Here is a 27,689-nt window from a genome sequence, read left to right as displayed (position 1 = left end):
AGTGGAAAACATTTACATTCTCACTGAGAATGAAAGCCATTCTAACAGATGTGAGACTGCATTTTGATTTTGCTTTGCATTTCCCAGATGAGTAGTGGTATTGAACATTTTTTAATGTATCCGTTGGAAATTTGGATGTCTTCTTGGGAAAATGTCTATACAGTTCCTTTGCCTGTTTTAAAATCTGAGTTTTTTGGTTTGTTTTTGAGTTGTATGAGATTTTGTTATTCTCACCATTATTCATTTGAATGAGCTCTTTATGTACTTTAGCTACTAACCCTTTATATGATACATGGTTTGTAAAACCTTTCCCCACTTTGTATGTTGGTTTTTATTTTGTTAGTTGTTTATTTTGCTCCGCAGAAGCCTCAAGTTTTACAGAGTCCCTTTGGGTTTTGTTTTTGATGTTTGTTCTTGTGCCATGTCCAAGAAATCATTGCCAAGACCAGTATTGAGGAGCATCTTCTCTGTGTTTTCTTCAAGGAGTTTTATAGCGTCAGCTCTTATGTGCAAGTCTTGGATTAATTTTGGGTTAGTTTTTGTGAGCCATGTTAGATACCAAATTCACTGTTCTACATGTATTTATTCAGTTTTCCCAATACCATTTGTTGAGAAGACTATCCTTTCCTCATTTGGTTTTCTTGTTGAATATTAGTTGATTGTGTATGTGGGGGGTTTAATTCTGGGCTCTCAGTTCTGTTTCATTGGTCTATGTATTTATTTTTATGCCATACCATACTGTTTTTATTACTCTAGCTTTGCAGTACAGTTTGAAATCAGTGTGATACCTCTAGCTTTGTTTTCCCCCTCAAGATTACTTTGGCTATTAGGGGTCTTTTGTGGTTTCAAATTGTTTTTCATATTTCTGTGAAAAATACCATTGGTATATTGGCAGGGACTGAGTTGAATCTACAGATGGCTTTGAGTGGTATAGACATTTTTACATTATTGATTCTTTTGATCCATGAATATGGGATGACTTTCCATTTGTGCCTTCTTCCGTTTCTTTCAACAAAGTCTAGTAGATTTCATTGCATAGATCTTTTATTTACTTGGCTAAATCTATTCATTGGTATTTTGTTGTTTTTGATACTATTGTAAACAGGATGGTTTTCTTTATTTCTTTTTCAGATGTTTCATTATCACTGTATAGAGATGCAACTGACTTCTGCATGATGTTTTATCCTGCAACTTTACTGAAATTGCTGATTAGTTCTAACAGTTTTTTTTTTTTTTGGTTGAATCTTTAAGAGACTTTATACATACCAGTTATATCACCTGCAAATGGAATCTGCTTAAGAATTGAAGAGAAGATTCATTTTATTCTTTGAGTACTTAGACAAAGGTAATGGCAAGAAAACATTTCATGCAAGAGTCAAGATGAGGATTTAGCACAAGTCAAGAATTGGAGTGTGCCACCTTGAAGAAAGAGCAACTTGACTCCTCCTCTTACATCTCATGCTTAGGGTAGTTATGTAAGTAACCAGGAGAGACAAAAGTAAAGCAAAGCATTTAATTTTCTTTCCCAGTCCCCAGAGTGAAACTGGCTGTCTCTCTTATCAGTCCTCTTGTCTTGGCTTTCAACTGCTACTGCTTCTGCTCCAAGAAACTCCAAGGGCTACTTGGAATCAATCCATTTAAAACAAGACCAAATTTTTATAGTGAATAGTGGAAAAAGCTTTAATGGGAATTTATTTTTAAAAATCAAAGTTTATAAAATATTATATTTTATATTTAGCAAAACAGTTATAAATAACTATGAAATCATATAAAATGAACAAAGAATAAATCAAGTTTTGTTTTTTAGTGAAATTTTTCTAACACAGTTGGAATTGTATGATGACTGTATTAAATTTTTCTGTGCCACAAATTATGACAAGCTTAACTACTTGAAACAGTAACCACTTGTTAGCTCATAGTTCTGTAGGTCAGAAGTCCTACCCAGTGGGCTTGGCTAGATTTTATGTGGATTTTAACCACAAGGCCAAAATCAAGGTGTTAGCCATTCACGGCTCTTTTCTGGAGTCTCTGGGTAAGAATCTGGTTCCAAGCCCAGTCATGTTATTGGTAGAATATAGGTCCCTGTGGTTTTAGGGGTGAGGCTCTGTTTTCTTGCTGTCAATCTAAAGCCTAAGACTCTAGAAGTTACCACATTTCTTGTCATATGGCCCCTTCAATCTTCATACAGCAACAGAGAGCAAATCCTTTTTGCATTTCAAATTTCTCTGATTTCCCTTTGTACTACCAGCCAGAGAAAACTCTCTACTTACAAAGAGCCTATATGATTAGAATAGATCATTGAGAACTAATCCTTAGATGGACAGACTCTTTTTTGCCACAGAAACAACATAATTATGAAAGTGATATCTCATCACATTCACAGATTCTTTCCATGCTCGGAGATGAGGGAATTTTGTAACGGCAAAGATCACTGGGGGTCATTCTTAGAATCCTGCCTACCACAGTGACACAATATGACATTGTTTGTATCTTTAACATATGTAGTAAAATCATCATAACAGTCAAATCAATAGCACTGTCGGTCTTCTCAAAGGTGAATATTTTAATCTTGGGATAGTAAAATTATTGATCTTTGAGGTACCTATCATGTCATCCTCTGTTTATTTTTATACTTTCCATCTCTGGCAAGTCTGATTTTCCAAGTCTTGTTTTGTTACTGACTTTGTTGGTGATTTCAATATTTCTACATCACTTTTGACTTCTGGGAACCCTGAATCTTTTGCAAGACTTGCAATTTTATTTCACAATCAATTTTTCCTTGCTTTGCTGCATTCTGTACAATATTCTCCAGTCAATGAAAGACCAGTGGGTAAAGATGCTTAGAGCTGTAGTGGGAAGCACTGACAGGTTGAAGTTGTTCCAGGTCACACATCTACTCAGTCGAGCAGCTGGGACTGGAATTCAGTAGAATTCAGTCTGGTTCTCAAAAAGTTATCCACTCTTATTTTTTTTAAATATTTTATTTATTCATTCACTAGAGAGAGAGAGAGAGAGAGAGAGAGAGAGAGGCAGAGACACAGGCAGAGGGAGAAGTAGGCTCCATGCAGGAGCCTGATGTGGGACTTGATCCCGGGACTCCAGGATCACACCTTGGGCCAAAAGCAGGTGCTAAACCGCTGAGCCACCCAGGGATCCCCTCCACTCCACTAAAATAATTTTTAATAATTGTCTATTAATATCCATTTATTAATATTCATTCATGCTCTACATTGTGGTTAGAACAATTAACATCACTTTTTCTTCCTAATAAACCTAGTAAGCATTTTTCTAGGACCAGATCAATTCCTCTTTCATTGAGAAACCTTGTCTGACTCATTCTGTATCTCTTTCTATCATACTCTGGCACAACTGATGCCTTTCTCCAGGCTATAGCTCTTGGCCCAAACATCTATTACAGTCCTTAGCAGACTGTGTCCAACCAATTAATTTATGTTAAAAGCTCTCCAGCTAAAATGAACATTATGTAAAAGGAAGTATGTCTTAATTATTTTGTACTACAGGTATTTAACTTAATTATTAGCAGATAGTACACATTAAATCATAATACATAATCATAAATACATAAATGATAGTAAAGCCCAGAGAAATAGTCTAGGCTTAAGGTAAATCAGTGGTTCTCAACTAGAGGTGATTTTGCAACTCCTTCATCCTGCTGAAAACATTTGTCAACGTTTGGAAACATTTTGGTTGTCATAACCCTTGAGGATAACCTTTGATTGTCTTTCCTCGGGGAAAGAATAATGCTACTGAGTCTGTGCAAAAAGTTAAGGGATACTTGCTAAATATCCTGCAATGCATAGGATAGCCCCACACTTACACCAAGAATATTATCCAGCCCAAAATGTCAGTAGTGTTAATGTTGAGAAATTCTGAGCTATACACTATAGAGAGGGAGTAACACCCCAGAAATAAGGAGATAAGTCAGAACTGTAAAATTTCTTGCATTTCTTTAATCACAACATTTAGGGAAGCTATGAACATACTGAAAAAATGAGAAGAGTCAGGGTCTGGATCAAAACTGTACTGTTCATATACTCACCACTTGAGGTTGCCTTGGTGAAAAGAACTCCATACTGTTATAGTGGCATAGTGACAAGGAAAGTACACAGTACTTACAGGTGTAGTATATTTGCTCTAGTTACTTTCATTGGAGAGAAGGGGAGTTTGGAAGAAATTTGCACCTCAGACAAAAATAACTATGAAAGAGAAGGAGAATATAACTTATCTTTAAGAAGGTAACTGAAATATGTGCATGTCAGGGAGAGCAGCTATATGGAACCAACATGTTTTTTTCATGTTTTTTTCTGGACAAGTCAGCCTAGGGAGTGGTTCTCAGCCTGTGGTCCCTAGCACTAAAGCATCAGCATCATCTGAGAACTTATAAGAAATGCAGATTCTCATGTCCCATTCCTGACCTACTGATTCAGAAACTCTGGGGATGAAGCCAAGCAACATACACTTTGATAAGCCCTCCAGGTCATTCTGATACATACACATAGGTAATAAATAATCTAGTTGCTTATCAATTTTTCTCACCTGTTCCACTAAAATTAACATCAAGACCTGGAAGGAGCCCTAGGCTAAGAAAAGTTTCACTTAAGCGATGCCTTGTGTAGGATGGCTTGGTTTGAAACAATTGGTCCTGTTTCTTGGACTATTTTCTGTACAGATTTCATTGCCTGAAGAAGTGCAATAATACTTTATCAAGAATTCTGATGTCTTCTTCATATACTAATCCACTTAATTCAGCAATGCTAGTAGACATCATCAATCCTGCCATTTGCAACTATGGATGGACCATGGGGGTATTATGCTAAGTGGAATAAGTCAGAGAAAGATAAATACTGTGTGATCTCACTTACATGTGGAATATAAAAAAGAAGTCAAACTCATAGATACAGAGAACAGATTGGTGGTTGCCAAAGGTGGGGGGTGGGCCTGGGCAAAATGGGTAAAGGGAGTCAAAAGGTACAAACTTCTAAATAAGTCCTGGGGATGTCATGTACAGCATGGTAACTATAGTTAACAATACTGCATTGTATATTTGAAAGTGGCTATGAGGATAGATCTTGAAACTAATACAACACTGTGTATTAACTACACTGCAATTAAAAAAAGTTCTCATCATAAGAAAAAATCTGCTACTGTGTGTGGAGATTGATGTTAACTAGATTTATTGTGGTGATGATTTCACAATAGATATAGATATCAAATCATTATGTTGTATACCTGAAACTAATTGAATATTATGTTAATTACATCTCAATTTTAAGAAAAGTTATCACATACCAGTTACTCGAAGTTTATCTGTACCAACCACAACTTCCTTTTCATCCACAGTAAACAGTGGCTTGCCATCCTTGGAGTTGATCTGAAACTGTTGACTCTGGACCTCTACCATTTTGGGACCTGAACAATTCATTAAAACAGTTTATTATGAAGTGTTTACTATATGTAGTGTCAGAAATCTCTATGTTTACATGTCATATCACCCAGCAATACCAAATTACTAAATATATAAAATCTGTTACCAATAGTTCTTTTTAATTCTATGATTAATTTTTTTAAGTTCTAAGCTTAAATCTATAAAGCATAATGTATAGAGATGCTGAATCACTATGCTGTACACCTGAAATGAAGGTAACATTGTGTGTCAACTAAACTCAAATAAAAAAATTAAAAAAACTAAATAAATGTGCCAATCTAGATCAAATATATGAATGGACACGCTATCCAAAGGTTTTTTCAACTTTACAACTTGCCTAAAATAACATATTTCTACTACTCAGATTACTGAAATTTGTAATCTTTGGAATATTAACCAACTAAGGATTTTGTATTCTGGAAATGTGAGATTTGTGAAAGATCATTTTATGAATGGCTCACTTCAATGACCAATGTCAACCCAGAAGATGAATCATACTCAGATTTCCTCCTGTGCCCTTATTCTTGGGAGAGGTCCTCAACTGTTACACGCTGGAGGAAACAGACATCACCGTGGAAAAATACTTTCAAGTTTCTGTCCTTTCTCTTCCCCTATGTCATTTTTGTCTCGTTCATGCCTTCCTTCTTTATATTTCAGTGACAGAGGTATCACTTTCCCCTCCAAGTTTCATCTCATCAGATGAGCTTTAGACTCATTGCCTGCCAACTCATTATTTACTCAGCAAAGATTTAATGGGTACTCCCATGTGATGGGCACTGGGGATACTGTGTCCCCAAGAACATATGTGACCCTTGCCTACTCTCAGGTGTTCATCGTTTCATGTTTCCTAATTCATCTTTGTGCTTCCAGTCTTTCTAACCCTGGCAGCATAATGGATTAATCTCTCCAGAATGCAGCTCTCAGCATTTGCACAAGGAGCTACATGTGTTTCCTAATTCTTTTGTGTGTTAGCTTTATAGTCTTATCTGGGAGAGATACTGAGAAAATGAATGGATGTCTTAGACTTTTTATGTGTGTGTCCCTGTATCCTTCCTAGTACTCATTAAAGTTGATAGATACCTAACCAGAAATGAAATAGAAGCTCTTCAATGAATACATTAAACAGTTTTGGATATGGTCAACAACATATTCTTATGTTATTTCATTAACTGGTATTGCAAGAGTCTTCAGGTATTCTTCATTTAAATATGTCTCTGTGTGTGTGTGTGTGTGTGTGTGTGTGTGTGTGTGTGTGGTGTGTGTATGTGTGTCAGTTATAAAGTGGAACTCATTTTTCCTCTCTCAATCTTTTTTCCCTTAAGGAAGCCAGACTTTATTTTTTAGATACTTGCCTGTATTTCTGCTCTTTGTACTTTCACCCAGTCTCGGTCACTCAGGGACTCAGTGTCACCCTTTACCTCTTCTGGGCCACTGCTATATCTTATACTTTATTGTATAAATATTGCTTTACATTACATGATGAATATGCAGTTATGGGTATGTAAAATTGACAGGGAGAAAAAAATCTGGAATAATTTATCCAGTAAGACCTCTCTGTTGAGCTTCCTGGAAATTCATATAACAGTTCTAGGAGGTTTTATTAGGTAAAAGGGGTTTAACTACATGACTGATACTTTTTCTGTAACTACTGGTTCATATACAGTGACGAACTAGACAACGAGTTTAGGAGCATAATTTTCATGAGTAGCAAAGTCAAATGAACCTTTACTCAAGTCAAAGGAAATGCAAAAATGCAACTCTTGATTTCAGGGTTGTGAGTTCAAGTCCCATGTTGGGTGTACAGATAACTAAAAAAAAATAAACTTAAAAAATGAAAATGCAAAAAAGTGAGTCTGTACTATTCAGCACGAATTTATGGCATGTTTTTCATGTTCAAGGTTCTGTGCTAAGAATTGAGGATACATAAACAAGTAGGATGTAGCTCACAACTTAGAGGAGTTCATAGCCCACTGAAGAGAAAAGCATATGAACCTAGTTTCAGGACAATTTGGGAAGTGCTGTGATACAAGCATGGGCAGGATCCAATGAGAGCCCTGACAGGGAACCTATGGTCTATTCCAAGGCTCAGAAATGGCACCCTGGGGAAATCATGTCTGAACTGACCTTGAAGAAAGAGTTTCTGTTTCCCTGATGAAAGGAGAATGAGACATGCCAGGTAGAGGGAAATACTTGAGTAAAGGCACAGAGGTGAATAAAATTCTATCTTTGTTTTATTAAATACAAGCAGACATTGAATGTTAAATTTAAATATGTAAAAAAATTAGATATGTTTTCACTTTAGAAAACACTATTAATATACCAAGTGATGACAAGCCCATAATCATAGGGATAGTCATCTCTTAAAATAACTGGGTTTCTAATTAAGCTTTTAAATTTTATTAATATTCTACTGGTTTTTATTAACCTAGCTGAACACTTATTAGAGCTAAGCAATAATCCTCCATTGGAGTTCTTTAAGAAATAAGATAAAAATTCTACCTTGCTGATAAAAATAAGAGCTATCTGGGTAAAGTAATATTTTTCATTAAAGGCTTTGGTACAAAGAAGGAAATGAAAAATGAAGGAAATAAAGGAAGGTTTTATGTTCTGACCAATTAAGTTTGCAAAATTGGCTTGAGGGTTTTGCTGGTGAAAATACAACCAAGGTTTTCCTGACATACAGAATCCTTGACAGCTTCAATGGGATGTGTGACTTCCTCTTCACCCCTTCCATCTCAGGCTCATTCCCCCACCCTCTTCCCATATATACCCGGCAAAGAATCAGTCTCTACATTTCATTTTTATCCTTTATTTCTTGTGCATAAATGAGCAAACACATATATATTTTCTTATATTATTTTCTTACTTCCATGAAAGGTAGCATACAGTAGATTCTCTTCTGTACTTTACTTATATTGCTTACAAATACATCCCAGAACTTCATATCAACTCTTAGATATTTTCCTCATCCTTTTTTACAGATACATGGTAACTCCCACATGGATATACTGGCCATTCAGCCATTTACCCAGACATATGGATGTGTGAGTGGTTTCCAATGCTTTGCAATTAGAAATATTGCCACAGAGAAGAACTTTACACATATATTTTGTTTTGTTGGGGTTGTATCTTCAGGATAGATTCCTAGAAGTGGGATTATTGGGTCAACAGGAGTATATATATATATATATATATATATATATATATATATTTGTTAGATTTTGCCATGTCTCTGACTATATCTTTTTGTACAGCATTGACACAGTAATGTTGCAGGCATCCTTCACCCATCTGCACATCCTCCTAAATAAACATTGTGTTTTCCTTCAAAGAAGTTCCCCTTTTATTTTTTTACTGTAAAATTTTCAAAATGTAGAACTTCAAAACTTTTAAACATAAGCAAATATTTTTTGAGTTACTAGTTTTCAGAAAAATTATACAAATTTAACATTATACCCAGAACGGAAAACTTGCTTGGGAAGAAATTCATTCTATATTTCTTCTTTTTCAGACATGCATCTTGTGGTGTTACCTTTTGTCTGAGGGAACATCTATTTTTCAGACTGGGTATTCTGGTTATAATGCCTCATCATAAAGGTCTTCCCCTTTGTGTTTTTTTTTTTTTGGAACTGGAAAGTGAATTCATTTGGGTTTTCTTCCTAACATACTGTTTTTAGTCTGTCTTTCCAGCCACTGTAGTCGTTAATCTTGTGTGCTCTACAGACTTGGGCTCTTATGAAAACATTCAATATCCTGAAGTATAAGTCACTTGTTTCTGGGCCTACTGGTGGTATTTCAGTATATTTCATTTTTGGGTTTCCTGAGGCAGCACTGTGTTTGTTCCTCAGTTGGAAGAAAATCTAGGTAGATTTTCTGGAAATCTTTCTGGATTAAAATCTGCCTAATTTTTTTTTAAGTTAAAAATGCTTCCTTTATTACATAAAGCCAATACTGCTACTTCTAAGTTCAACTGTGTGCATCTCTATATTGTTCAAAGTGTCAGGCCTGTGATGTTAAAGACAATCACTTCCAAGTGTCATCAGGTAGTGGCTTCCTGTGGGTGTCATCCACAATCCCTGCTCCCTGTTCCACAGACATTCAACAACCTGTTCTAGGGAATGAGCAAGTTCTCTCAGGCTCTGGCATAGACATAGACTCAAGGTTCTTCCACACTTTCCTATGCCAGAAGCACATGACTCTGAAGGAGACACAGTCAAAGATGCTGCAGGTGACCCAGCTGGTCACTACGCCATTTTATCATCTTCATTAATGAAGTGTTGTGATCATAATGGAGCCCTAATCTGCATTATAATAACAAGGTGTTGCACGTTCTCCTGAGGACACACCATGATTTTTATGTCCAAGATGCAAGGTTACTCTCCAAACAGTCTCCCAGCTAGCAAGTGGAGAGCTCACTGCAGGTACAGGGAACTGCTTCCTGCACTCCAACTGCGTGCTCAAAATAGTGCTTTGCAAGATCAGCGCTGGTTAGAAGTGTTCTGAGGGCACCAGTTTTGGCTTTCCACCCCTCTGTGAACATACTAGTCAGACTCTTGGCAAGTTCTCACTGTTCTTCAGTAAAGAGTGACACATGTAAACCCACTCACCATTGGCATCCTTCTTGCCCCAAGACTGGTACTTTCCCACCTATGTCTTGTCATTCTCTACCTCTTTCTCAATTCTAGAATGTCTGCTCTGGAGATGTAATCTAGCATCAAATTCTTCATTTTCTTGCACTCTTGCTTCTTTTTTTTAGGATTTATTAATTTATTTTAGAGAGAGAATATGCAAATGGCAGAGAGAGAAGAAGGAGAGAATCTCAAACAGACTCCTTGCTGAGTATGAAGCCCATATGGGGCTTAATCTCACAGTCCTGAGATCATGACCTGGATGGAAATCAAGAGTCAGATGCTCAACGGACTGAGCCACTCAGGAACCCCTTTGCACTCTTGCTTCTCTCAAGACCTCTATAGACTTACCCCAGAATCTCCTGCAACATCTGAGGATATGGTGCTCAGAAAAGCCAAATCAAAGTTCTAAAAGATGTCATCACAATCTTCTCTTAGTGTGTTTTACACTGGGTAGATCTTGGAGAGATCTCAGTGAAAGGATATCGAGCTGCTATCTTGGATAACATTGATTATCACTAGCATGACTTCCCTAGACTTCTTGTCAATTACAAAATTGTTGCCCTCAGAGCAATGTTGATGTACTTGTGCAGCTAACAGAAGACTCTTGGTTTTTTCCCTTTGAAGGGGTTTCAGAAACAAAGGTTTCTGAAAAAGGTACAAAAGGATCAAAGTTAAAGAGCTAAAGCCCATGAATTCCCATCAATCTGAAGACAGCGTCTCTAAACATCACCCTCATTTCAAACCTCTTCTCAGAGCATGCTTTGTGCTTTAGCAATTTATTTGCTGAACTTGGGAGATCATTAATCAAGCGAACAGCTGAAAAGTCAACCTCTCAGTTATTCTGCTTTTGTCTCCTGAGTACATTCTTAGATTCATAGCCTGTTGCAACTGTATGTTGGGGGCTTCTCTTCTCTGTGGCACACTGCACTACAAGGCCCTTCATCCTCAGATCCTGAGTCACTACCCTGTTTCTCTTATTTCTTTAGGAAGGATTTCAAAGCAGCAATATCTTGGTGACTTCAGAGAAATATGCAGCTGGGATAATGCTGGTATTTTTGGCTTCATTTCTAATATTTCTTCCATTGAGTTAAAAATCATCACATGGAAAGATATCTTGGCTGCAGGTACACTGCTATCTCGTAATCAAGCATGCATGGAATTCTGTAATACTACATTCACTTTATTCATCTGTTTTACCTTATATGCTTTATATTAGGCACACTCTGAGTATATAAAGTCTTTTGCAGAAGCATATCATGGCAATGCAGAAGTTCTAAGAACCCTAACAAACTTGATGGATTGATGAGATTCTTATTTCTCAGCTTTGCTATTCGAAGACCTGGATCAAAGACATGTGTGATTGTAGCAGAGGGTCTCTTTCAGCACCCAGGAAAATGACTTCTTTGTCTGGGTGGCAGTGACCAAACAGTGCCATAAACATCCCCAGCTTCTCCACTGGGTTTATTTGGTTGTAGTTTGAATAGGTTCACTTGGATTGGTAGCGACTACAATGCTATGGAAATCACTCAAGGTAGACACCAGTGGTCTGGCTGGATCACATTCTGTATCTACTGCCAGTTGCTGGAAAGCTGGTGCTCCACAGGATCCACTGGCTAAGTTCTCGTTAAACTCAATTGCCAAAACTGGCCAGCCCATCTGAGTTGCTGCTTGCTTACTTCTGGGCGTGTCTTATTTTTAAGCTAAACAAAATTCATTTCTATTATTTGAAATTGAAAGAAAATTAACTGTGCAAACCAGAGCTGCACTTAGAATTAGTAAGATTCCATTACTGTTGCTATGAATTGGTATCTTTCAGTTCAAGGATTTGAAATGCTAGCTATTATTGATTACTTGCCAATGTTTGATTTCTTTTGGGATTTAAACTTTTGGTTTTGACTGTACTGGTTGCCATTTTTTCAGTAGTTTTGTAATAAACAATTGTTCATTTAATTAAGTGGGATTAATTTGCTTAGTTCACAGAAATTACATTTTAATATCCAGGTTGGCTAAATTTAGCTTCTTTCAGAAAAGATGAGGCTGGAATGACTGTGATTATGGGAAGTCATTTACTTGAAAATAACCTTGGTGAGCTGAGTGGTATATTCCCTGATTCAGGGTTCTTAATATAAAAGAGGTTTTCCAGTGAAAGTTTATTAGGAAATCACTCATTTTAACACAATCTCAAGCATGAAACACCATGGTTAAAACTCATGATTTAAGGTTAATTTAAACTAAAGTAATTCTAATGGGAAATTTTTTTTCTGTTTTTTTTTTTTTTTAAGTACATTTCTTGGTCACAAAAATGGTAACCATACTTGCAGGAACTAGGGAAGTTACTGGTGTGCAATAATTTAGGGATATCTGGTTGGAGAGAGGGAGTGTTACACTCCTGACTGATGGAAATAAGTCCTGAGGTTTGCTTTTCCTGCTAACTACTCATTCCTGTTAACTACTAATCCCTGATAACTGCTAATTTGTACTACCTCCTGGTTTGGCTTTTTCTGCTACATAGTGATGTTTTCTTAAGCAAATGAACTTTCCACAGCTTCATTTTTTTTTCATTCATGCAATTAGAGACATGTTTATATTATGTCTAACTCTCTTGTATGATAAATGAAAATCCACATTCAACAAAAAATTAATGAGGCAGTATTTGTATTAAAACAATTTTATAGGAGTGTAAAAGGAATCTTTTCATTTTGGAGTTCCTAAGAGATACATGTATATTATTTATATGTTATTACGTACTTAACAGCATATAGAAAGTAGCATATTAGGCATCCGATAAATGTTGAACACATGACAAAAGATGAGCAAAAATCCCTCAAACACTTAAAAGTTACAGTCAAAGAATTTTATGAAATAAAGGTGAAAGATAAATCATGATACTACATAATTCATTAAGAAAATACGATTTGATTTAGATAAGTTTCAAGACCATGTATGCTGGGTAAACTCAGATTTATCTCTAGACTCACTGAGAATTTTACTGAACTTAGTGATCAAACAAACTTTTAAGCAAGAGATATATTCATTATTAGGAATAAGTTATAAATATTAAAGAAGAACATATAATATGGAACTCTTGTATTAGTATGATAAAAAGGAACCATTAGGTTAATTATATGGCAGTAGTTACCAATGTAACATTCTGTTTTGTAAAAACAGCCATTAGAAAAGAGACACTGAAAGTTACTAGTTTGTGTTGGCAGGACACAATTTACCTGTCTTCCCATAATCCAAAGGGCCACCCAATTTTTTGGACTTGGCACATCTATAGACTGCTGATAGTATAGAGAATGGGTACGTATTCCATCTACTGAGTGGTTTGCTCTTTTGTCATTTCCTCCATCTATGGTCTTTCTCTCTAATCCTTGTTATCACCATGTGAGATTCCATGGGATCTCACTCCTTGGTGAGATTATTCTTTGGTTTTAGCTGGTTGGATGGGTGTGGACTGCTGACCCAAGGGCAGCTGGTTAAACATATTAGGTGAACCAGTAAGAGTAGTTTATTGTGAATTTAGAATTTGTGCAATTGAAAACTAAGGTGGTTGGTGTTGAGAACTACAGCCAATCAGGTGAAGAACCAGAGAGGTTCTGTAGGGCCTACAGAGTTAGAACTGATGCGGCCAAGTGAAAACAATGGGCAAAGATACATTGGAAAGAAGGGTTATGTGGGAGAGAAGAAAGGAAGGGAGAAGGAGGGGGTTGGGAGGGAGAGAGAGAGAGAGAGAGAGAGAGATACATCTTTTGGCTCTTAGCGCTGGTTCTTTTTTTTTTTTTAAGATTTTATTTATTTATTTATTTATTTATTTATTTATTTGAGAGAGAGAGAGAGAGAAATGCAAGTGTGGTAGGGAGAAGGACAAGCAGACTCCTGATTGAGCATGGATCCTGACTTGGGCTCATTCCCATTACCCTGAGATCACAACATTACCAAAATCAAGAAACAAGTGTTTAAACGAGTAAGTCTTCCAGGCGCCTCCTCAGGCTTCTAGGGGAAATAAAGGATTAGGTGCCTGTGAGCCTCTTTTCACATTTTCACCAACTGATCAATACATAACTTCGTTTTTGTTTTATGCATGTTTCTGGGTAAGGATATTTTACTTAATATATATTGAGGATTTCCCTAGCTTTATTGGATGTAATTGACAGAAACATTCTGTAAGTTTAAGGCATACAATTTGATAATTTGATATTTGTATATATTGTGAAATGATTACCATAATAACATTAGTTAACACATTAAAAAAAAACTACTTTAGTTCCTTTGGTCTCAGATCAGATTCTTTTGCATTCTGTAATAATCACTGTTTCTTTTACTACCTTGAATGGTCCTCTATTTCTTAGAATCAAAATAATTTTAATTAGAATACTTCAGACTGTCTCCCCTGTGATGCCAACTATTCTCTGTGGTCAACATAGTATGATATTAAGAAAACTCATATTTTAACTGTTCATAAATAACTCTGAATTTTTTAGAAGAGAAAAAACTGTATCCACTCAGCACAGCTTCCCATGGAACAATTACATGCCAAGCACTGTGAAATCAGACTCACCCACTTTTAATCTGCCTGTGACCTCTCCTTCAGAGTTGCGTGCATTGACCGTCACATTCTGAGTTGACTGCAGAAGCAGAGATGAGTCCTAGGAAGGCATTTATAAAATTTGACAAATACATACTATTTAAAATGACTGTATCTTTATATTCATACATAAACTTAGGATTTATATGAGATAATTTCTCCATAGTCACAGATCCTGTGACACTATACAGTATTTTAAAATCCTGGATTATATTACTTGAAAAGAGTAAATGAATGTACTTTCCCCCCATTTCCCCCCAAAGTTTCAAACAATACAAATTTATTATATCATAGTTTTTTTTGAGGGTCAGGAGTCGAGGAAGAGTCTATCCTGGTTCTAAGTACAGGGTCTCAGGGGATGGCAGGGCTGAGGTTTCATTCCAAGCTCAAGATCTTCTTCTAAGCTGATGTGGTTGGTGGCAAAATTCATTTCCTTGTTGCTGTAGATGTCCTAATATTAAAAAAAATAAATTATAATACTCTTTTGGGTTTCTTTTTTTTTTTCTTTTGGGTTTCTGCTGCTTATGTGCACTAGGCACAATATACCACATTAGTTCTCAAAGTGAAGATCTAAAATAATCAACTTTTAATCATTGTTTTTTTCTATTCCAAGGAATTAAAATTTCATTTCTTATTATTTATGTCAAGGACATGATATATATTTAGGAGGTAAATCAGAGAATGGTTAGTTTTTCTATGATAAATACCATGTTACTTATTTTCCAAATGTGAAGTGTTTTCAAAATTTCAAATTTTTAAAATTTGTCAGATGCTTATGTTCTTTGAATTTTTTGTTGAAAGATAAAATGGCTTCATGGGCACATTGGTGCCTTTTGTGATATCATAGCTCTGGGGGGGGTTGTATTACAGATCATCTTTTGCTTTTATATAAACAATTTCTTCAAAAAGAATGCAAGAATTGGGTGGTGAGATTCAGGTAGGTTTATGGTCCATTCAGAGGGAACCAAATATCTTCCAAAGCTGTAAGGAATAATGTGAAATTTCAGAAGGAAAGAAGTTTCAGGAGGGCTCTGGAACTCTGGCAGGTCTGAAATTCTCCAAATTGCTTTGTGGAAGCAGACAGATCTATTGGCGTCTCATGTTTTATCCAATGATATGACTTTAATACTGTTTTTTGCACTGTTCAAAAATAACTAGCACAATATTAACAGTGCCCCGGGGTCAAGGGGGGCACACCCCATGCAATTTCTGGGCTTTCTCAGTGTGTGGTGGTCTCCTCCTCCATGGTACTCTACCCTGTGAACCTCAGGTTGGCTGCTTTTCCTTGGACTCCTAACTGAATCTTCTCAATTTGGAGAGAAGACCTGCCTCTGCTTTGGTCCTCTCCCTCACTGTGGCCTTAGAGAGTCTCTCCAGGCAGTAAACTGGGGTAGTCCTAGGGTTCACCTCATTTGTTTCCTCTCTCAGAGAGAACTATCATGACTGCCATGGTGCAGTGTTTGAAAACTGTCCTATTCCACTTCGGTGTTATCACAAACTACCAGAGGCTGGGTGGCTTATAAACAATGAAGCTTTTCTCACAGTTCTGGAGGCTGGGAAGTCTAAGATCATGGTGCTGGCAGATTTGCTGTCCTGTGAGACTTTCTGGTTCACAGAAGGTTCCTTCCAGCTCACATGGCAGAAGGCATGAGGGAGATCTCTCAGGGCTCTCTGGTAAGGGCACTAATCACATCATGAGGGTGCCATCCTCATGAGCTAATATCCCCAAAGGCAGCCACATCTCCTAGTAATACCACCTTGGGAGTTAGGTAAAACCACTGTTCCATATACATCCCCAGTTTTGTCAGTTGTTCAATAAAAGCACATAAATCTGTTCCCTGTTATTTCCGTCTTGTATTTATCTGTTTTGATTTTGTAATTTCTTGTTCTTTTAATAAAAGCCACTCAGAAATGGCTTTAAACTCTGTGAGATTTTTTAAAATTTAAAGACAATTAGCCAACATACAGTACATCTCTGTGAGAGTCTTAAGTGTGCTCTTCTAGTCATTTTCACAATGGTTATTTTTACTTTGATGGAAGTGGATTCTCTTTTTGTGTAGAGTTCATTTGGCCTCCTTATTTTATTTATTTATTATTATTTTTTAAGGATTTTATTTATCCATTCATGAGAGACACAGAGAGGCAGAGACACAGGGAGAAGGAGAAGTGGGCTCCCTGCAGGGAGCCTGATATTGGACTTGATCCCAGGACCCTGGGATCACGATCTGAGCCAAAGGCAGATGCTCAACCACTGAGCCACTCACGTGCCCCTTGGTGTCCTTATTTTAGATGGAGGTTTCCTCATGTGGTTTCAAGTTTCAAGTCTCAAGCTCCCTGTGTGGATCTATTTTAATTTTGGCACTCATGCAGCCTGTCTTAAGACTTTATCATCGTTTTCATTCAGACCCCCAGGCTTCTCAGTTTTCTAATAGTGGTTCAGGGCTTGTGTCCTCAGTGACACTTGGGTCTTGGTCTGGCATCTTTATGGGTTCCATTCCACACATACACAGCTATATTCAAGCCTGGGCTGTAGGTGCAACTCTTTTCTGCCTTTCATTGCTGACTCATGCAGTGGATCTGCCTGGAGTCAAGCAGTCCCATCAGGTGCCATTTGGTCTCTGTTCGTCTGTGGGCTTTGATGGTAAGCTGTCCCTACCACTCTCCAGGACCATGAACCTCAAAGATAATCATTTCAAGTAAAGCTTTACCACTGTGTGTTTCATCTTCATTTCATTTTTGACTGTATCTATATGTTTCTAAAACAACCTTTTTTATTTTATCAAACACAACTGCTATGTGTTTAGGTCAATGGGCAGGGTGGATGGTTTTAAATCATGAGCTCCAGGGATGCTCTTGACAGGACGTTATGTGTTAATTGTGAAGAGTAATCGCACAGAGTACCATGATGAATTATATTTATAATAAAGAAATTCTCTCACCTCAGCAGATTAGATAAATGAATATGTGTTGTGTTTTGCAAATTCATCTCTGTAGTTTTATGGAAAATTATTTCCTGGACTCATCTTTGAAAAGGAAACATAATACATCAGTGCATACAGAAAATATAAAATGTAATTTTGTTCAGTTAATCCTATTATTAGAAAGCCATGTTAGTTACCAGATACTGTCTATTCTTTGTGATCACATAATATTATCCCATAATTTTATGTATCACTTGACATATTTCCTCAATGCATCATTGTATTGTAAGACTTAATACATGATTATCTAAAAGAATTTATATAATTTAGCTGTTTTGTTAAGTATGCTGGAAATGAAAAAAACCTGGTAAAACTAAAAGTATTATGAAAGCCAGAATATTAAATTTGCTATGAATGAATCATCTGATTTCAGTCACCAGGCTATTCTACTAGTCTTATCTCTTCAAAAATATGATAGGGGATCAGCCAACATAACTCTGGGTGGGGCAGTGGCTAAGTCCTAATATTTAAATTCTTTTCTCACATCTGACCTCCCCTCTTATAAAAACTTGGGTTCATTCTCCATGTTCCCATAGACAGGGATATTTAATACATTGAAATGCCATCACAATTAATATAAACATATTATCTGAAGAAGAATTGAGCTCATGCATGTATCAGCCTGTCACGTTCCAGGTCATTTGCCTGCTCCTACTGTCAACAGAGACATTATCAGAAGGAATATGGTAGTGTCTAAGAGCTACTATGTGTGTTGCACTTTCTATAATCTCTCCTGGGCAGTTGATATTTATGTGTAAGCTTTACAGCACATCGCATTATGGTTGGTAGTAGAGCTTGGTGATTGTCCTGATGTCCATGTAGGGGTGTGGTTTATCTCTAAGACCACGTATGTTCTCAGTGGTTGAACTTTTATACCCTTTCCAATTGACCTAAAGTAGCTAGAAGAGCTTCTGCATGTAGGAGATACTGACATACACATTCATATCTAGAAATATGAGTGGAAAATGAAGAGTGCACTCCTCATACAATTGATAAGTTATGGTTGGATGAAGTTCAACATTTTGTTGGAATAATGCCACCTAATCAATAATTCAGCAAAATGTTTATCTTTACTACAAAGTCCACAGCATCACTTAAAGAAAAATAGAGCATATTACAAAAACTGACTATATTTTATGTGTGGCTCTCCCTGTTATAAATTCCCAGTAAATGAAGGTAATATTGAAGTAGACTTATTTATAAAGTCACATTTAATGGGAATGTTTAATCTACTTATGAAGAATCCTACAGGACCATAATCTATAATTAGCATAATTAGTACAGAACCTACTACTATGAAACTAATTTCTTTCTAAGCCTCTCAGATAATTTTAAATGCCTCGAGAAAGTGTATTTAAATTACCTGCACTAATGGAAAGAAGTTTAGATTATTTTTGATAAAGGTTTTAATTACCAAACCTTTTTTATTATGGTCTAAATTACTGAAGCCATGAAATTCAGATCTGAAGCACATGAAAAAGGAACCTTTTTAGAATGTAATATCAGAAATATGTTTTACAACCTTCTAGCCAAGCTTTTTATAAAGAAAGAGTGTAACAGCAATGTGTATATATGTATACATTCTAAGAACCTCTTCTGAGATATGTTGAATTTCTGTGCTTAATGATTGTTTTTCAGAAAACACAAAATATTTAAATGTTTCATCATTTTTCTTACCACTCTGGAGTGTATTTCCTTGGCATACAATGGGAATAAAAATTCTGATTCTCCTTCTAGGCGAAGACCATCTTTTGTAACACGCAAATGACCCATTCCTGTCTGTTAAAAAGAGGAGACAATAGAGATTTTATTATTGCTTTCTTTTCCCCTTCTTTTAGTGTAAACTAGGATTACAGATGCATTTTCACAAATTATCTATTGGCACTTTTCTATATTTCTCTTCAATACTCTATTTAAAACTTTAGTTGTTTTTATTCAATTGTCAGTATTTCATTAACTCTTGTGTAATACAAAGGACTACTTAGGAAATACATATTAGATTTAAAGAGTCAATGTATAATAAACACCCAAGGGCCCACCATGACCTAAGAAAAAGGTTCTTACCATTACTATTTAAAAACATTTTAAAAAATTAAGATGCAATAAAACAGACTGTTTTGAGGTGTATAGTTCTATGAGTTTTAACCATACATGGGGTACATAACATTCTTTCACCACCACCCGCTACCATACCTTAAAGCTTTCAAGTGTATCTGGTAAGTTTACAATATAGAACCGTTTATTGGCCATTTCTTAAGTGAAAAGCAATATTGCAGGAAGTGAATCTCTATTCAATGTGTCTGTTCTCAAGGAATTTTCAGTCATTAAGAATGATCACAAAGGATAGAAGACTTAATTCTGGTGATTATTGGTGCTATCAGAGCTGTTAAATCTTGTAGACATTTTGAAACTTCATTCCCTTTGTTTTCTCAGCAGAATTCAGCCTGGATCTCTTTCTTGTTGGAACACTATCCCTACCTGGTTTCTGGGATACCATGGTCTCCTAGCTTTTCTCCTTGGCATCCACACAAATTCATCCCCTCTACCCAGCCTCTGACTGCTGGCCTTCACAAACTCAGTCAGACACTTTTCTATGATCCTTTCCTAGCCACGCCCTCAGCTTCAATCACCATCTCAGTGTGGGAATTCTCACGTGTTTTTATTTGCAATTTACATTCTTTCTTTTGATCTCCAGACCCATATATACAACTGTCTATCTCTCTCTCCCTTTTGAATACCTTGAGAGCACCTAAATATAACAAACTTAAGTTCTGATCTTTGCTTTCTCCCCTCCAAGATAGAGGTAGATTTAAAAAGGGGAGAGCAGGATGGTCAGGAAAATGAGACAAAAACATTAGGGCCATTTTATAGGGAGATAGGTGATTTTCGGGACAGAGATATGGTACTCTGAACTAAATGCCATAGATTTCTCTCTTCAAGAACTCCACTGGTTGATAAGCCCCATTAACAAGAACCAGATTCAATCTTGAATTACTCAGCTGGTTATCTGTCTGTGAACCACCATTATGGTCCTCTTCTCAAACTTAGGTGTGGGAGCAGTGGATATCCCAACTGTGCTTAATGGAAGTCTCTCAATGCTGCTGAGTTTGGGTCAATCCCCACCACAGGTAGAGCAGTTCTCCTGAGTCTCTCTTACACATGTGACTCAGTGTAGAGCTTAGTTTGAAGAATGGGCTCAAAATCTAAAAAGTTGACAACTACTGTTCTACAGTTTCTCACAAAATCTAACTATGAATTGTAAGGCACAGTTTACGAAATTAAGCCAACATTAGCATATATAATATTGCTAATGTTGGCTTTAATTATGTATAATAAACCAATTTTTAGCAAACAATTCTATCAGGAATTTTTGCCCTAGAGTTAACCAAAGTGAAGTTTCAAGATTACATATTCAAATCTGAAAATGTGCTGCTGAATTTCTGGGTTCAATGAAAAAAATGCCAGGAGTTTTTCTGGACTCTATTTTGCTATATTAGGGGGAAAAAACAATAAAAAAGTAATGCTAATTCCAGCCTCTGAAGCTCATTTACATAATCAGGTTGCCAAAGCTAGTTGTTCCTTGTCATGTGTCATTTCCTCCTCTTTGAAAAATGAGGAAATTGACATGAAGTGACCCAAACTCCTTTTACCTATACTATTCTATGGTTTTAATACAATGAATTACAAACCTCTGCAAACAACCAATCATTCCTCAGTGCCTGAAAACAAAAGAATATACCTATTTGTCTAGGTTTTGTGTGTGTGTGTGTGTGTGTGTGTGTGTGTGTCACATATGTTGAGGCACAACATAAAAAATAAAATTTATCATTTTCAGTGAACATTTTTGCATATTTTTCACAAAGTACAAAGTATCAACACAGTGAGGATATAGAACAGTTTGAGATAATAAAAATGCCCCCCAGCAGTCACTCCCCACTCCCACACTCCCACACCTTGGCGACCACTGCTTTCTGTTCCAATAGTTTTGCCTCTTGCAGAATGTCATATAAATGGAATCATACAGTATGCAGCCTTTGCAGACTGCCTTCTTTCAGTAGAATAATGCATTTGGCATTCATCCATGCTTATCATTTCTATTGAACAAATGCCTAGTAATGGGATTGATAGGTTGTATGGTAGGTTTATGGTTTTTCTTATAAGAAATAAGAAACTGCAAACTGTTTTCCAAGGTAGTTGTACCATTTTGCATTCCCATAAGCAATATATGAGTGCTCTGGTTCACTGTATTTCTGTCAGCACTTAGCATTGTCAGTATTTTTTTCCCATTCTAATAGGTATATGATGATATCATATTGTGGTTTTAATTTGTATTTTCTTAATGACTAATGATGTCAAGCATTTTTCAATGTGCTTTTTGCTATCCATATCTCTTCTTTGGTAAAATGTGTGTTTAACTTTTTTCTACTCATTGTTTCTTTTCTTATTTTTGATGGTTTAGAGTTCTTTATATGTTCTGTATACAAATCTCTGTTGATATGTAATTTGCAAATATTTCCACCCAGTCAGTGGTTTTTTATTTCTTTAACTGTGTCTTTTAAAGAGCAAAAGTTTTTAATTTTCAAGAAGTTTATCAATTTTGTCTTCTATGGTTATGCTTTTGATATTTTATATGGAAGCTTTACCTAAGCCAAAGAAATATTTTCTCTCCTATATTTTTTTTCTAGAATTTTTAGTTTTAGAATAAACATTTAAGTCTAATTCTAATTTTTGTTAACTTTTATGTATGGTGTGAGGTAGAGATAATGATTATTTTGCATATGGATATCTAATTATTTCAGCTCAATATAGTGAAAATTTTATCCAATGTCCACTGAATTACTTTTGTACTTTCGTCAAAAATTAATTAACCATGTGTGGTTGTATTTCTGGATTCTCTATTCTGTTCTACTGACCCATATGTCTATCCTTACTACACTCTATTGGTTACTCTAACTTTACAGTAAGGCTTGATATCACATAGTATGAGTTTACTAATTTTGTATTCTTCAAAACTGTTTTGGCTATTTTAACTCTTAAAAAGATTTTTGTTATGATACAGTATGCTTAACAAAACTTGCCATTGTAGCCATTTTTAATTGTATAAGTTCAGTGATATTAAGTACATTCATATCGTTGTGCAATCACCACCATCTATCTCCGTAACTTTTTCATCTTTTCCAACTGAAACTCTGTACTCACTAAACAACAACTTCCCATCTCCCAATCCCCCAAACTCCGGTAATCACCATTCATTCTACTTCCTGATTCTATGAATCTGATTATTTTAGGTACCTCATTTGAGTGGCATCATATAAATTTCTCTCTTCTTTTGAAAACTGTATTCTAGTTTCTTGCCTTTAAATATAAGTTTTAGAATCAGCTTGTCTATTCTACAAAAATTTTTGCTGGGATTTTGATTAGCAATGTACTGAATATAAGTATCGATTTGGGAGAATGGACATTTAACAACAATGCATCTTCCAATGCTTAAGCACTATTTCCCATTTACTTAATTTTAAAGATTTCTTTCATCTGTGTTTTGTAGTCATCAACATACAAATCATCCATATTTTGCTAGATTTTTACATAAATACTTCATGTCTCTTGGTGCCATTGTAAACGATATTTTTATTGCATACCAGTTTCCATTTAGTCAGAATTGTTCTGGTTTATGCTTTTTCCTTCCTTTATTTTCAAACTCCCTCAATTTTTTCCTTTGTGTCTCTTGTAAGAGATTACAGATGATAATTTTAAAAGCACAACTTGAAAATGTCTATTAATAGTTTAATGTTCACACTCAATGAAATTACTGAAATATTTTGATGGATTTCTACTATCTTATTTTTCCTTAAAAAAATTTACAGTGGTTATTGACTATAATCTCCTATAACCTGGGAATCATTTTGTCAGTAAAATGGCCTCTTGAGTGCTGATACCCATACCAAATCTCTATAAGAATATTGTGGTTTTAAGAATAAAAAAGATTAAAAAAAGATGTAAGGTTCCATTAATCCCAAGTGTTCTTGTTAAATAAAATGCTTCATCTGGGTGAAGAGGGCATCTATGAAGAGGCATGATCAGTATTGGGTGTCAGGTCCCAAAAGGGTGAATAGTACCCTCAACATTGAAGCTCCCAGTGAAGGGTGTCAAGCTCAGGTGGAATGGGGAGGTATCTGTGTAGGAGAGAGAGTGGTGGTGGAGGTATGAGAGTAGAAACATGAAGGGGAGTGATTAAATAAGTAGATGAAAGAGCAATGGGAGCTAAGTTCCTCATGTCATGGAAGGGAGGTATAAATTATATATAATATATTATATATATATATAATTCTGTCGTGTTGGATTGAATTTAAAATTTGTATGAACCCATGGTGCTCCGTGGTATACATGGATAGGTAGAGAAATAAATGTTCATACAAAGGTGTGTGTGTGTGTGTTAGTTATATGTCTTCTGACTGGGTCTGGGAGAGTAGCACCACATCAACAGCCAGGAGAATGTCTGGCATTTGAATCTTCACTTCTAAGTACTGTTCCCCACTAAAAGGAACAAGAACTCCTTGGAGAGGCAGCTAATTTCAGGGCCAGGGTAAGGAAAGAGGATGATGACCCTGGAAGATCTTGTGCCAAAAGACAAGGAAGGGCTCAAAGAATAATGAAGATAGGTCAAAAGGCAGAAAAGTCAGCTAAAAAGGCCTCCTAGAAGCCAAATCAGATTCAACATGAACGTCAAAAGAAATGACACTAATGGATTATGAAAGTCCACTAGGTAGAATTAGAAATCAGGAGTCCATACAGGCATTCAAAAATAAACAAATGAACAGAAGGGTTGATGAAAACAGGACCTTTACATAGTTTGAAACTATTTCCTTACAAATTAATTATAAATGTAAGTGGGAAAATAGTAATTTTACAGGGAAGGAGACTGGCTCTTTCATCAAGTGCTCAAAGTAGTGAGCCAAATAAAAAATATGCTATGGCTGATGAAAGTCCTAAATTCCAGAGGGTGAAACAGAGGGTTTCTGGAGTTGGGGAAGGACGGGAGTAGGAACAGGATAGTGCATGCGCAAAGCCTTAGAGCATTTGAGTGCAGGAGATGAGCAATGGGGAGATGAGGGTTTCTTATGGTGATCAACATCAATCGGGATGGAAGGAAAATGGGCATTAAGTGCAGTGTACTTGAGGCAGATGGTGGAAGTACATCTGTGATGGTGAGAGGGCAGTGAGAGGGCAGTAAGAGGGCGAGCGCCTGATGCTCCCTATTTATTCTTGTTGATGAGGTAAGGGTCTACAGCACCAGGGCCATAGGACTTGCCCACTCTGTATAGGTCCATTCTTGACTCTTGTGAGATGGGGCTGACTTGCTCTGGATTCCTGGGGCTCTCTCTGGACTCTTGCTGATTGCATTGTGGTTCCCACAGTTTTACTACATTGTATCATATGGATTTCAGCATGCTCTTTCAGGCTTCCATGCATTTGCTCATATTGTTGACTAATAATTTTAATTTACACAGCTAATCCTTATTAATCCTTCAAGACTTGTTTCAGTTATGCCTGTACATAGAACCCTGTGCATAACCCTATACTAGCACATATAGGATTACTAGTACATGAGCTTGTTGATCTCTATGCAAAATATTGGTTACTCCTTTTTCAGATGTAGAGTGTAATCCTCTCCTCTTGAATCTGGGCTAACAGCAGAAATGACATCAAAAGAAGCTTCTCTCAGGCCTCTCGGTATACTTCAGAAGTCCTGAGTACTATGATGTAAGAAGTCCAGGGACCCTGAGATCACATGCTGCAGAGACTAAGAACAGACTCTCCAGCTGTCAATTCCAACCGAGCCCAGCTTCCAGCTATCCCTGTGGTGGCACCAGATATGTGAGTGAAGTCATCTTGAACTCTCGAAACCAACTCTAATACTGGTTAATTATACCTGAGTGACCTCAACTGACATTATGGGGAGCAGAACTGCCTGGCTGAGTCCTACCCCATATTTTGACTTGAAAAATAAAAAGTTACAATAAAATGACTTTTGTTTTAAGCCATTCATTATTTATTTATTTATTTATTTATTTATTTATTTATTTGAGACAGAGAGAGACAGAGAGAGAGAGAGACAGAGAGAGAGAGGCAGAGACACAGGCAGAGGGAGAAGCAGGCTCCATGCAGGGAGCCTGATGCGGGACTTGTTCCCGGGTCTCCAGGATCACGCCCTGGGCCGAAGGCAGGCGCTAAACTCCTGAGCCACCCAGGGATCCCCAAGCCATTCATTTTTAGAGTGATATGCTTTGTAGCAATAGATTCCTGAAATATTTCCTTCAAGCAGATTAACCACATCTATTCTCACCTCTTGATTTAATACCCGATAACCCGATGTCCCAAAGCACTTATTATGTGTTTGAACTGTTAGATGATCTATTTTCAGAAAAAAATATCAGAAGTCTAGCCAATAAAACTCAATATCATTTAGTTCCTACATTACACGACACTGTCAGCTTAATGGTTATAGCACATCTCTACTCTGGCTTTCCTTCCTTTGGTGTATCCTCTGCTATTAATTCTAATGTGACTGTACCATCACATATTTATTCTTTTGGCAAAAATCAACCAAGTGCCAGATTTTGATTCTGTTTTGCTTCTATCACTCACTCCAAGTAGGCTCAACACTTCTAAGCAATAGCAAGGGGCAGGAAAAGCAGTCCCAGCAGGATGATGCCTTGATTAAATCCTTAGGGAGCTTACACAGAATGCCAGGAGGATGAGCTCTGCAGTTCAAAGTCCCTTCCACTTAATGGTCGTAGGAAGAATGAGCAGGATGTCTCAGATTTTCCCCCCTGAAGAACTGAGGGAGGAAGAATTTCCAAACCCCTTCCAAATCACTCTTTTCATCTTCCCAAAGCTGGAGTTAACAAGATGAGTGTTGCTCTTAGCCCTTAATCATCATTTTCTTAGTTGTAGGCTTAGCATGCACAGCTAGAACAGTTGAAGTAGAGCATGATTTAATCAACTTTCCCTGGAACTTAAATTCATTTTGGTCAATTTCCTATTTGGCTTTCTTCATTCTGGAGGTCAAAAGATTGCAAAATATTTGATAGCTCTGCAAGTTTCTCTTGTTTCCTTTAATTTCTTAAAGTTTAATTAGCCTGTATATCCTTTTGAATTTACCACATTAATTTTGTTTCAAGTAACTAACTTTGATAATTTTCTCTTCTTGTATGGAACAAATTACCCTCCGTCTTTCTTCTCTGGTGAGCACTGCCCCCACTCACCACCTTCTAAAAGCTAGCTGAGTGTAATAAAGAAAAACTCAGTTTTTTTCCTTCCTATTTAGGGAAAAACTCAGCTCTCCCCTGTTATGTCTTTCCTTCCTATGAGGCTCCTGTACTTCACACAGAACACTTTACTTCCGACGTTTCTGGTCACCAAATGTGTGGAGGTTTTCCCCACATGTAGCAATCCTTAGACACCAGGAGAGTGTTGAAGAATTCAACTCAATTCTAACACCAACTACCCAGAGATACCACCAAATTCCATAGACTAAGGCCTCAGTCCCACAAGACTGATCCACCACCACTGCCTTTAGATGCCAGTCACAAGCCCAGGCTGTCACCTGTGCTTCTGACTAACCAGCTATTTATCAGAGTTCCAACAATCCCTTCCTTGGGTTTGATTAAATGGCTGAAAGAAGCTTACAGAACTCAGGAAAACATATATTTACCAGTGTATTAAAGAACACAGTAAAGGATACAGATGAACAGCCAGATGAAGATATACACAGGGTGAAGTCTGAGAAGTTTCTGTCTACATGGAATTGGGGTATGACATTCTCGCAGTGTGGATGTGTTTGCTAAACTGGAAGCTCCTCAAACCTCCTACTACTGGCATTTATAGAGGCTTCCTCACGTAGCCATGATCAATTATTAACTCCATTTCCAGCCCCTCTCTCCCTTTGGAGGATGGTGGGGGTAAGGCTGAATATTTAAGCTTCTAATTTTGCCTGGGTCTTTCTGGTGACTGGCCCCTATAAAGGAGTCATCCAGGAGCCC

The 27,689-nt window shown here is 36.7% G+C and overlaps 1 protein-coding gene across 3 annotated transcripts in view; it reads right to left on the bottom strand.

Moving 5' to 3' along the window:
• SGCG (sarcoglycan gamma) overlaps positions 1 to 27,689 on the bottom strand; it is a 125,585-nt gene that overhangs the window by 20,061 nt on the left and 77,835 nt on the right. For all 3 annotated transcript variants that reach the window (XM_041765529.1, XM_041765531.1, XM_041765532.1), the window contains 3 exons: positions 19,324 to 19,425; positions 14,639 to 14,726; positions 5,311 to 5,430 (listed from right to left, as the gene is read on the bottom strand). In XM_041765529.1, the coding sequence (XP_041621463.1) occupies positions 5,311 to 5,430; positions 14,639 to 14,726; positions 19,324 to 19,425 (310 nt within the window). The remainder of the gene's footprint in view (positions 1 to 5,310; positions 5,431 to 14,638; positions 14,727 to 19,323; positions 19,426 to 27,689) is intronic.

The sequence above is a fragment of the Vulpes lagopus genome, chromosome 8, assembly GCF_018345385.1.
Source record: "Vulpes lagopus strain Blue_001 chromosome 8, ASM1834538v1, whole genome shotgun sequence".
Taxonomy (NCBI): Eukaryota; Metazoa; Chordata; class Mammalia; order Carnivora; family Canidae; genus Vulpes; species Vulpes lagopus.
This window is presented reverse-complemented; position numbering and strand designations above follow the sequence as displayed.